We start from the raw sequence: 12,178 nt of genomic DNA on the forward strand, positions 1-12,178 counted from the left end.
GAAAAGGCTAAAACTTGTCCACCCATGATGTTCTCAATGTTTATATAACACGTGCAATAAATAATTATGACTTAACCAGAAAAAATGATTACCTTTGGTGCTTGACCCTGGGCAAGATTTTGAAAATGTTCCGAGTTTTCTCTGTACAAATAACAATTCACTTTAGAAGAAACTAATTGCTTTAGAGCTCAACAACTTTAGGCCAGAGTTGTTTGCTGCTTACTTGAATTTACGCTTTTTGAATCTAAGAAATCAATGTTTCAGATCTTCAAAAAAGTCACACACACATTTTCAGTTTCAGCCAAGCACTCCAGCCTGCTATTTTCAAGTTGCTGAGTCAGTCCTGGAGGCTCCTTGGAAGCCTTCAACTCTAAACGTGGACCAGTCCTGCAAGGATGAAAGCAATACATTTGAAGCAGCATATTAAAAAAGAAAGATGTTTGTATGTTCAAGTTCAATGGGAAGGGTTGAGCATTTCCTGAAGAATGGGAAGGTTTATATTTTCAGATATCAAAAGATATAGAAGTGGAAAGACTACCCTTGTTTACTTTACTATAGCATATAATCAATGGATTAACTATAATCAACTTGGTAAAACATTTTTATGATTGACATTAACTGATCGATAGAATTTAGGTAAAACATTTTTATGATTGACATTAACTGATCGATACAATTTATCAATGGGAAAATGAATATAGCATGTGATCTTTTACTTAATGGGCCAATTGGGAACAAACCTTTCAGCCCATTTATTGTCATTATGCATTATGTCTGGAATCCATATCCTTTAATTTCCTTTGTAGAATCCCATTTATTTTTCCAATGCTTTTGATAGTCAATTGTTAAATTGAGAAACAGTAATTCTGTTTAGTAGATTCTTGCATAATTACTATATACCTGGATCATGTGCAGTCAAAATCAACCATTTGATTATCACTCGATTTATTTATTTATTTTCACAAGTACTGATTTATTGGCTGATTTTTTGTCATGTCATCTAACTATATGGCATTTATACAAGACGACCGAATCTACTAAATAGTATTACCCATAAAGAAAATGTGTCCCATGTACTCTTGACCTTTTATCTTTCAAAATCAGTAGGGAAAGGTAACCTGTAAGACATAGAAAAATATACCAAGATAATTATAGTATCTCTTCGATATCAACATGCTACATATGTCTTAGCATTTTGTCTCAAACCAAAGCTTAGAATATATTAACTAAATAGTTAAACCCTAGGACAGATCCATCTGTTTGGTCAAGTTGTTGAATCGAAACTTAAACTATATGCTCGAACTACCAAAATTTAAATTAAGGTATCCCTGGATTGAAATCTTAATACTCTAACTACATATTATAACCAGAAAACCAGAAAAACAAAGTTAATTAGGGTTGTAATGTTGCAAACTTACCCCAACTTGAGAGAAGTGTCGTTGTTGGCTTGGTCTTGAGGGGGATCAGCTGAGCTGCAAATATTGGTGATTGACTCAGATGACTGACCTTGTTCAATTGCATGTGTTTTAATGTTAAACTGTTTCTCCATCTGCTGAAACAGGCATTTTCCATCAATTGAGAAAGTAGGGAAACAAAGAAAAAAGTAGAGAAATTCAAGACCTGATACCTGTTTTAGTTGATGGTTATCCTCCATCAGTTGGGATACCTGCATATTAAAAAATGAGAGAGAGAGAGAGAGAGAGAGAGAGGGAGATATTAAAGAATAAGAAGAAATACAAATAGACAGTTGCTCCTCACAAGAGAACAAAACCAGCAACATAGAAATCCAAAGAGCAAAATATTTTTAGAAATACCCAGGACATGAAAATGATTAGGTTAATGAGTGAGCCTAGGTGCCTTAAAACATTTATGGTTCTTCTAGAAAATAACCTCAAATTCCTCTTTTTTCCAAATGTTTAGTTTAACGCTAACAACCGATGTAAGCCTAATTGTAAGTATTAGGAGGATTAATACCTTGAGGAGTCTTTTTGTGAGCCCATAATATAGCATGTTGAGGCACCACACAACTCAAAAGCTTAAGCCTATGAGTTTAGGCCCAACAATACTATATTAACCATTCACACTTCTTATATATATCTTTCCTATGTGAGACTCTATCCTTTTTTACACTCGCACGTTATTTGAAAATGGGTTTAAGATAGCATATGGTGCTGGATTTATGGCCAAAATGATTTCACTAAAGGTTCTATGGTGGTTGTTAGCTTTGTGAGAGACCATTCCCAATGCTTCAGCAAGCCACTGCACATACAAAGACCTCGGCAAAAGGAAGGCAAATTTCTTTGATTTTAATTTATAAACTTGCATGAACCTATTCATTTCTAGTTATCAAATACTTTGCTCTAAAATTAAGTAATTGTGTGCAACTACGTGTTAAAATATAAATTAAATGATTAAATTCATCTTTTCCTATCAAGTTAAAGTTTTGGGATAGTTAGTAATTCAAAACGGTATTATGGTAAAGGTCCTAAGCTCGAACCTTGTCTTTTTCATTTACCTCACATTTCAATTAAATATTTTATGTATTCACGAATATCAGTATGAAAATGCTTCCAATTAAATACCTTCCTAAATTATATATAATAATTGCATGAAATGCATGTCATATGAAATTAAAGTTTAGCACATGACCTTCCGCTCAAGGGCACTCATCTCTTCTAGAAATCTTTCATCCTGAAACACGTAAAAGCTTCTCACGTTTAGATACAGTACAAAAATCTCATCCCTCCATTATAACGCCACCAAACAGAGACAACAAAGAGAGACAACCTTTGCTTTTAAAACGCGACTCAAGCCTTCCTCGAGAAGTTCCTCTAGTTTCTTTAGTTCTTCCATATTCAATCCTTGGAGCTCTTCTCCCTTCATCTGCCTGTAATTAGTTCTAATCATTTTGTACATTAATTAATTTTAAGTATAACAACTTGATATAGAAATGTCGTTATAACATAATACCTCAGTTCATGAGTCTTCTCCATGATTTCATTGCTCAACGAGGTGCAGGCCCTGTTCTCAAGCTGGAAGGGCACAAAGAGGTTCCATTAATGAAGATTTTCAGTATTATATTATATAACAATGGACTGATTTCGTGCCTTTCCTTAGAAATATTTAAGGATGTTGTAAATTTTAGGGTTATCATTCTGGGATTGCTACAAGTAGTTTGTTGTCAGACTTATTCCAGAAAATTGATCTAGCTTTTCATATTATGGAATAATTTTCTTTTATATGCAAGTTTCAAAAAATTACATGAAAATTGCAGATTACGGTTTAGTAAATACTTCTGAATCATGTTTCCTTATGATGACACTACTTACAGGTACCTGCATTTACATTTACATAGAAATTAAGGAAATAAGAATGAAAAACATTGGAAATAAGGTAAACCCATAAGTTTAGCGGTATAAATGAATTGTGTTGTGGATAATGTGTTTGTAGTTACATTTAGAGCAACCAGATAGAGTAGGTGTGGGATTTTGTTTTTGTTTTTGTTTTGGATAAATAAGAATTTATTGAAAAGAGAGCCCAATAACAATTTAACATGTCAACTAAAAATGCCATATAGAATAGAGATGAAAACAGCATATCTTTCAATCAAGTTAACCCATCAATCACTTTTCTCATTCACACACTGGTGAGGTTTCCATTGTGTGAAACCATGGCCTGAGCTCGATCACCGGCCAATGGAGGTATTTCGATTTCCGGCCACGCATAAGAACTTGGTATTTTTAGCTCACAAGTTGGTTCTCTATTGGAGGCTGTAAATGAGGCGTTTTACACCATATCTGGATTGAAGGTTTTCCACAAGCTTGACAAGCAACCCCTAAAATATAAGACGGCCTAAAGGCTAAAAGTCAGAGAGTGCCTATACAAGCAAACGCCTACAACCGCAAACATGTGCATACAAAACTAAAATATTACATCAGAAAACTCCAAGACCCAACTATAAAGCTATTAAACGGAAAATCTCAGACACCTTAAAGGATTTAATGGTGGATCTAACCTAAAACATAATCTCCAAGACAATACACCTAGACTCCCTATTTCTCCTCTGAAACGATATTCTTGCATTTCTCTCACGTCAAATAGCATACATTGTAGCAACCATCATTATTGTCAGGTTTTAGAAATTGGCTTCATTCCGAGTACACAATCTTACATGTTATTTATTCCATCACCTATAGTTTCGGTTTGGAAATGTCATGTGTTGGAGTAGGACCTACCTCATCAGATATAAGACCTTGGGAGAGATGCGGTGCCCTCGAGATTGTTCTTGTGCTTAGGTCAAGTTTTTGAAGCTGAGAAGCTTAGTCCATAGGAAAATTAAATTTGCAGGGGAACCAGTTTTGCGAAAGAAGTCTTTTTAATGGTAAGTTTTTGGTTTGGAGTGCATAATTAAGAGAGTATTCTACCATAGGTCTTAGGGTCATTTGAATGAGCAAAATGATTCCCAAACATTTGATAGTTCTTTAGTTTGCTATGTGGAAGAGGCCAGCTGCCCAGTTAACTAAGTGTCCTCTTGTTCTTTCCAAGCCCATTCTCTCAATGATTTTGGCACATCTCTTGTGAAAAGTGTAATCTCCCAAGGGCCAATAGGTGCCAAGAGGATACTTCTCAATGGATGGTAAGTAATTGCAAGAAAACTTCTCTTTAGAGCTAATTGCCAAGTTGATGCTAGAGGTTGTGATGTACCCGTTCGGGCCGTTCTAGCATGAAAGAAACGACCATGACCTAGGGAAACGCTTCCATGTTATCCTTCCAAAAATACTAGTTAGGTCACGAATGGAGCTCTCCAAAATTTCCGATAAAGCTTAATCTTACGTAGCAGCACATATCTAATACTTTTACAATCCACCCACTAAAGTGGAACTTTCTATGACGTCATAATTTCCTTCACTTTAATCGATCCTTAATGTTTTTGTGAGGGCCTACTTCACGTTGCAACCCAATCCCAGATGGTGTTTAGCTATTTCAGCCTAATACTATTTGTCACAACCCTTAGAAATCGCTAGCCATGTTGAGCTATATTATTATTATTTCAAAAGCGCTAGTCAAAGTTACATTTTGAGCTCAATGAAATCATTTATAAAGTTGAGTCTTACCTAGTAAAGAACGACGTAATATGGAAATTGTATTTATGCAACACCTTTACAATCCACTCACCTAATGTGAAACTAACATTCCGGAGTGTCACAATTTTCAAAATTATTACGAATGAAATGCCTATACTTTTTTTTTTTTTTTATAAATAAACATCATAAAAATAAAATAATGGTAAACTTACATGATCAATGGTTAAATTACAAGAAGTTAGGATTTTTTGTGGCACATCCATCAATCTTATAAATTTGTTTTCCAATATGCATTTTGGGTTACAATTAGAAATAATCCCTTGCCTTTTATTCTTTGATTTTTTTTTTTCCTGTTAATTAATTCAATCTTTATTCATCCAAAAAACGATAAAAAGAGTTTGAAATCTTTGCTCCTTCAAACTATTTATTCATTTGTCTAGAGAAACATTAAGAAGTATTCATTCCCTCCAAGCTAACATAAAAAAGGGGACATTATATATATCTAACCTGCAGCTCCAAAGATGGTTGGTCGAGATTCTTTGAATGCATATTTTGTCGTCCAATTACCTGTTGCATACTTCAAACAACAAACGAATAGCGATTCAATTCCTTAGAATAAAATGCAAAGCATGTGTGCAGTTGAGTTTCTGTAGCACATTTATGCACCCTTAAACTATTTATACTGATTGATATACTTAACATGACTTTGGTTTTAGATATGGTGCTAATGAATTAAAATGTTGTTTACAAACCATAGAACACACTGCAGCAGTAAGATGTGATAATAGTTTTCCATGAAAGTTCATCATGAAACCCTAGAAATTTATCCCCATCCCCCTCCCTTGTATGTGTTTCCTTTTTTTTTTTTCCTGATCTACGATTAATGCTGCAGAAATTTTTACCACTACCTAAATTGATTTTCCCTTTGAAAATGCTAACATCATGTTTAACAACCACAATCGAAGATAAGTTTAGAAGTTCCATAAACAAAGCTATAATAAACAACACATCCATTTATGATGGAAAAGACAGTTGCACTGGTGTATGTTGCCACAATGGCCAAAATTTACAATATTATTATCATGATAGTGATTGTGACCATAAAAGGTTTGAATGTTGCTAAACATAAGAAACTTTACCATCTTAGCAAGGCTAACACAAACTTTTCCTTCTCTGTTTCTCAATGTGTGACCAGTTTTTTTTTTTTTTTTTTTTTGTTGTTTTCACTTGTGATGGTTGTTAGAGTGCTGACATCCTGGGTTACCCTTTTTATTATTTTCTTGACTTAAACCAATGTAATAGATGAGGTACCATCTCCCATATGCTAGTTTTGAGTATTATGTGTTAGGGAGAGAAATGCCTAGGGAGTCTACAAAGAGGAGATTAATGTACAAAATGCTTAACCTAATTAATGGGTTTGAGTCTACTTATTTATATTAACTACTCACTTCTTTTTTTCCTCAATGTGAGACTCAACACTAATGTTCACTCACAAATAATCTCCCCTCAAGTATGAGTTTCTTCCACAATAACTTAACTCCCCCTTACATGCAAGTCCTTTACAAATCAAAGAGTGTCACGCGTACAAGAGTTGCATCAATTGTAGCTCACCAAATGTGACTTTGCTCCAAGAGCTAGCCACACTCGTTATCCAAGGCATACAATATGCTTCGAAGACCTAAGCATTCATTTCAACTGGAAGTTGAACCATAGCTTTAATTTGATACCCATTTTTTAGGAAGAAAATCGCTTAGAGAGTCCACCAAGAACACATTTAAATACATGTTTGAACACTACTCAAACCCAAAAACTTAAGTTAATTGGTTTAGGTCTATTTATGTATATTAACTACTCTGTTTATTTTTTCCTCAATGTGAGAATCAAACTAATGATTTTAGTTCATTTAAGGTATCTTATCCTCAAAAGGATAAACAACATTTTGTCTTTCCCCCATCAGATGTGCTAGCAAAGTCATGTTCAAACATTCATACAAAATGCTCGTTGATAATTTTCTATAGGAGATCCTATCTTGTCCACTTCTTCAATAATCCCATTCCAGAGTGTTTAGTTATGTGCTCTCCTCATAGATACACACTTCATCCAAATACTAGAATCAAGTCTCTAAAGTATCAAAAAAATTTATCTTTGAGAAAGGGATTGGTCCATTGTTTGCTTGGGTCTAACCTTGGGGGAGAGAAAACCATTCAACTACACTGGCCAACCAAGGAGGAAATGGTCTATCCCTAAGATGCTTCAAGTTCATTAAAAATGAGAAATTCCACTCTCATACCAAGAAACAGTTGTATTGTATAAGAAAGTGTACATGCTGAGAGATAAAGCTTGCAATGAAAATTAATTATAGTGAAATGATCCTAGTGAATTGATTAAAGTGAAACTTATAAAGAAATGATCATAGTGAATTGATCCAATACCGTAAAGTTGCGGTTACGTACAAAGGCTATTTGAGAGCCTTCTTAGCAACATCATCAGATGGGCGTCTTGACATGATCTTCAAAGTGGTACTCTAAGGAGTTTCGTGAGCAAGCCGTCTTGACAAGATGTGTTTAGGTGGACTCTAAAGAGTGTTTTCAGCTATATTATCAGAAAGGCATCCTTATGAGAGTTGTTTCAATGAACTTCCGAAGCGGTTCGTCAGCTAGGTTGTTAGCAAGGTCGTCCTAACATCGTTAAGTTAGCTACATGATTTTATTTGTGCCAATAGAGTTCTTTGCTTTGTGAGCCTTAAATATTTATTCTCTCTTGGAGTTTCTGCGAACCAAACCAAACACAAATAACAAACCTTTAGCCATTGGAGTTCCGGTAGATGAGATTAAGTATAGAATTATTTGAAAGTTCTCGAAGAGCTATTTTTGTAGAATTGAAAATGGGTCAGTTGTCTAGTACAAATGGTATGAGGAGCCCAATCGTGATGATGAAGATCCTTCACAAGGATTCAGGGATTGGGAGTCTCCACCAATCTAAGATGACAATCTCAGCGGTGACGATGAAGATCCTAAGGGAAGACCCTTGCCTTCCGACCTAGAGGGAGAGTGCATAGAAGACGGGTTTCCTCCCATGTTTGGCGGCCAACCCCGAGGAAAATGATCCCTTGGAAGAGGAAGGACCCACGGATGGCATCGCAGAGGGAGCGTATGAAGAAGATGGGTTTCCTCCCATGTTTAGTGGCCTCTACCCCGAAGAAGATGACCTATGGGAAGAGGAAGGACCCATGGATAGTATCGCAGATTATGATGGGGTTGATGACGACCTTCCAGGTGGAGTACCTGACTTTAATGATGAAGTAAGTTATGTTGATTTCCTTGGTGTAGATGAAATTTTGTCAAATTCTCCTAACAATGATTGTGATGAGTTTTATGCGGTTGAGGAGAATTACATGTTCACAAGGGAGACAACGACTAACCCATTCTTGAGTATTTTCATGGCATGCGGAAGGGAAAAGATGTGAGGGAAGCACGACAAGCCTAACATATTGCAAGGCGGTGTGTGGAGCCTTCAACATAATCATCACAGTCTGCCGGTGATTAAGAGCATCACATGTCTTGTGGGGTGTCGCCTTGTCTTGACCTTGAGAGCGGGAGAATGGAACGAGTTGACTTGGCACCCGAAGGACCGTGGAAAGATCCATCCGAATTCGATGACGAATTCCCTCCAACCTGGGGAGAATGATGTAGATCGGCAAGCCTCGTCTGCAAGCTCGTCCTAACAGGCCTAAACCCGAGAGCCTCGTCTAAAGTCCTCGTTCGGAGACCGTCCGGACGCCTATGTTATTTTGGTGTTTTTTAAGTTTTATGTGAGTGACCATCCGGACAGCGTTATGTTACGTCCGGACGGCCATCATGGCTTCATTCATATTTTACGTTTTATGTTAGCTCCCGTTCAAACAGCCTTAAGTTCTGCCCGGACGAGCGCCATAAAGTTTCAATTTGATTTAAGTTTGTACTTTTATTAGGTTTAGGGCTTGGGGGCCTATATATACATGTTTTATAGACCCTAGAACGAAGTTGTTGTTTATGATTGAGTTTTGTTCAATAAAACGCCTCAGAATTGAGCGTTCTTCTATTTTCCTTCAAAACCTAGAGAGAGTATCTAACGTTTTAAAGAAGATTTTGTAGATCGTTTGACAGAATCAATATCTAGAAATACCTATCCATTCTTTATTGTTGTTATTTGCCACAGCCCAGTAAGTCACGCTGCATCAAAATGTATAAAATTCAATTGCAAAAGTTTTCTAGTGACAAACTAACTTGTTTAATAAATTCTTAAAAACCTCAAGGTGATAAATGTGGTTTGGCTTTTAGTTTGGTTACTTCCACTTCAAAAACCCCATTTGTCATTAAAGGTAAGATTACTTTTGTACCCTCTACTTGTGTGAAAACTAAAGGAAAGGGAGTTCATGATTTTGTTGGGTGCAAGTCTGAAGGTGTACACCCTTCTAAGAAACAACCTTATCAAGGGTTTCTTTTAAGATTTCTAATTGGTCTATTTGGTCCTCCAACAAGTGTCTTTGTTATTTGTGGTTTGGTAGATTTGTACTTAGGATTTGGGCAAAAAAAGGTTCAAGAAAATCAAGTACATAAAGCTTCGTTCATAGGATTGTCCACTGATCTCTAGATGAAATGGGTTGAGAGAAAGCCTCGTCTGTTGATGTCTAGATGATGCACAGGAAAAATGTTTTGTTTGCTGGCATGTTCTCTCATATCCAAACAACTTGGAGAAACATAAGGTTTCGTTTGATGGGGTCTTTGCACATGTCAACACGAATATGAGAAACAAAAAACTCTCGTCCACAGAGGCATTTGCTAGTGTCTAGAAATGTCATTAACCTGTACGAATGCCGCAACAAAAAAAACCTAAACTGACTTTAGGTTTTAGGGTTGATTTTCACAAGTCTGCTAAAGGACTTTAAGGGAACGATTTTCAGAGAGCTAAGCAAAGATGAGCAATGATGATATTGAGTTTTTTTTTTTGATAAGTAATAATGCATTAAAAGAGCGCAGATGGGCGCAACCCAAGTACACAAGGAGTACACAAGAGAGCGACCAAGCTGGGGAGAAAGAATAGAACATAAATAGAAAATCAGGAAAATTAATCACTAAAGGAGCAAGCCAGTTTGCAGTCCAAGTGAAAAGCGTGTACAAAAAGAAATGAACAAAGTCCTCAATGTTCCTCGACAAATCCTCGAAGCATCTTGCATTCCTTTCCTTCCAAAGGCACCATAAAAGACAAAGGGGAGCCATCTTCCACACTACGGCACTACTAGTTCTTTCGCCCGACCACCAACTGGCAAACATATCCTTGACACTTCTAGGCATAACCCAACACATGTTGAAGCGAGAGAAGATAACATCCCACAACTTGCGCGCAACCCCACAATGAAGAAAGAGATGATCCATAGACTCCCATCCGATTCACACATACAACATCGATTAATCACTACAATACCTCTCTTCCAAACATTATCCAAAGTGAGAGATTTCCCAAGGGCGGCCGGCCAAGCAAAAACCACCACTCTCGAAGGAGCCTTGGTGCGCCAAATACTTTTCCAAGGAAAGTGGTTGGACTCTTTAAAGACAAGCATCCTATAAAAAGAGCGAACCTCAAACTTCTCTTTTCTTGATGGGATCCACCACATCCAGTCCTCCCCTTCCCCACGAATCGATATCGAATACAAGAGCGAGAAGAGAGAGGCTAAGACCGTCTCCTCCCAATCATGAATTCTACGGGTAAATGTAACATTCCAGTGAACCATACCATTTAAACACTCCCGGATATCCGCAATGGAAGCATCCTTAATGCTAGCAATATTGAAAAGACCGGGAAAAGCATCCTTGAGGGACATCTCGCCACACCAAATATCCTCCCAAAATTTGACTTTCACCCCCAATCCAGGATCAAATATAAAGTGGCACAGAAACGACCTCCAACCCTTACAAATGTGTTTCCATAACCCTACCCCATGCGTTCCATGAGGAACTTTAGAACGCCAACCACCCCAAAACACCCCATACTTTGCCACCAAAATACTTCTCCACCAAGCTTCTTTCTCATTTGCAAATCTCCATAACCATTTCCCCAAAAAAGCTTCATTAAAAAGACGCAAACTCCGAATCCCTAGGCCACCCTTAGCAATCGAAGAACAAACCTCGTGCCAACTGACCAACTGGAACTTAGGTTTTTTCATACACTAAGAGTGATAATAGCTTAAAAGAGCACATTTTCTTTAATTAAAAGTGCATTATAATAGTTGGTTTGATCTAATTTCTTGCATTTTATAAGTTAATTTTGATATACTGCCTAATCATTAATCTTGAGCTAAATGATAGACTAATGCAAGAAATTGTCTTTCGTAGGAATTGTCATAATTTCAAAACAAAATAAATAAAGAAAAAAACAAAGACAAGCAAGGAGTGAAATCAAGGGGCAAAACGCAGCAGATCGAGCAACAAATCATTTGTTCCGTAGCAGTTAGTGGCCAAAGCAATGAAAAGAAATTGAAAATGAAACAAAGCTGCGTCCATCGTGTAGAAGGAAACCAGCTTAGGAACTAGACACAAAAACAAAAAGGGAAGAATCGCGAGAATCAACACCAAATACGGAGAGAGAAATCTGGGTTGAAAACTTGAGGTTGTAGGCTAGGGGTCAAGCCTAGTATGTATATATATATATATATATATGATTGGCAAATCCTCTAGCTAGGGCAAGCCTAGTATTTTTATTACATTTTCATTGTGTGCCAAGAGCATTTTTTAGTATGAGCCGATTAGTTTCAATCTTTTAGAGTGATTAAACCATAAGTGGTTCTACATCAACAATAATGTGAAGTCTACAAGTAGGTTGGTAAGGAGATCATGAAGAAGAATTGCCCAATGAGGTGCTAGACTTGCTGCAGCAAGAGGCAAGTAGAGAGGTCCAAACCGTTACAAGGGGTTTTGACTTTGTTATGAATTTTTCCTAGTATCGATTTCCTGCATTTGGCTGCCGTTGAGTGGTTTTACCTTTCATGTGTTATTCAAAGGGTTTTCACTTTCTCAACAACAATTTGGTGTGTTAATGTGTGATTGCTTTATGGTTTC

At 36.8% G+C, this 12,178-nt stretch overlaps 1 protein-coding gene across 4 annotated transcripts in view; it reads right to left on the reverse strand.

The window, feature by feature from the left end:
- Window positions 1-223: 223 nt before the first annotated feature.
- Window positions 224-12,178, reverse strand: part of LOC132177411 (MADS-box protein JOINTLESS-like) — a 34,650-nt gene continuing 22,695 nt past the window's right edge. For 2 of the 4 annotated variants that reach the window (XM_059589713.1, XM_059589712.1), the window contains 7 exons: window positions 5,592-5,661; window positions 2,971-3,032; window positions 2,788-2,887; window positions 2,650-2,691; window positions 1,628-1,666; window positions 1,419-1,552; window positions 224-387 (listed from right to left, as the gene is read on the reverse strand). In XM_059589713.1, the coding sequence (XP_059445696.1) occupies window positions 261-387; window positions 1,419-1,552; window positions 1,628-1,666; window positions 2,650-2,691; window positions 2,788-2,887; window positions 2,971-3,032; window positions 5,592-5,661 (574 nt within the window). In that variant the 3' untranslated portion in view covers window positions 224-260. Of the gene's footprint in view, window positions 388-718; window positions 1,119-1,418; window positions 1,553-1,627; window positions 1,667-2,649; window positions 2,692-2,787; window positions 2,888-2,970; window positions 3,033-5,591; window positions 5,662-12,178 lie in introns of those variants that run through there. The other 2 variants (XM_059589714.1, XM_059589715.1) reach the window with 2 other exon arrangements.

This window comes from Corylus avellana, chromosome ca4 (genome assembly GCF_901000735.1).
Source record: "Corylus avellana chromosome ca4, CavTom2PMs-1.0".
NCBI lineage: Eukaryota > Viridiplantae > Streptophyta > Magnoliopsida > Fagales > Betulaceae > Corylus > Corylus avellana.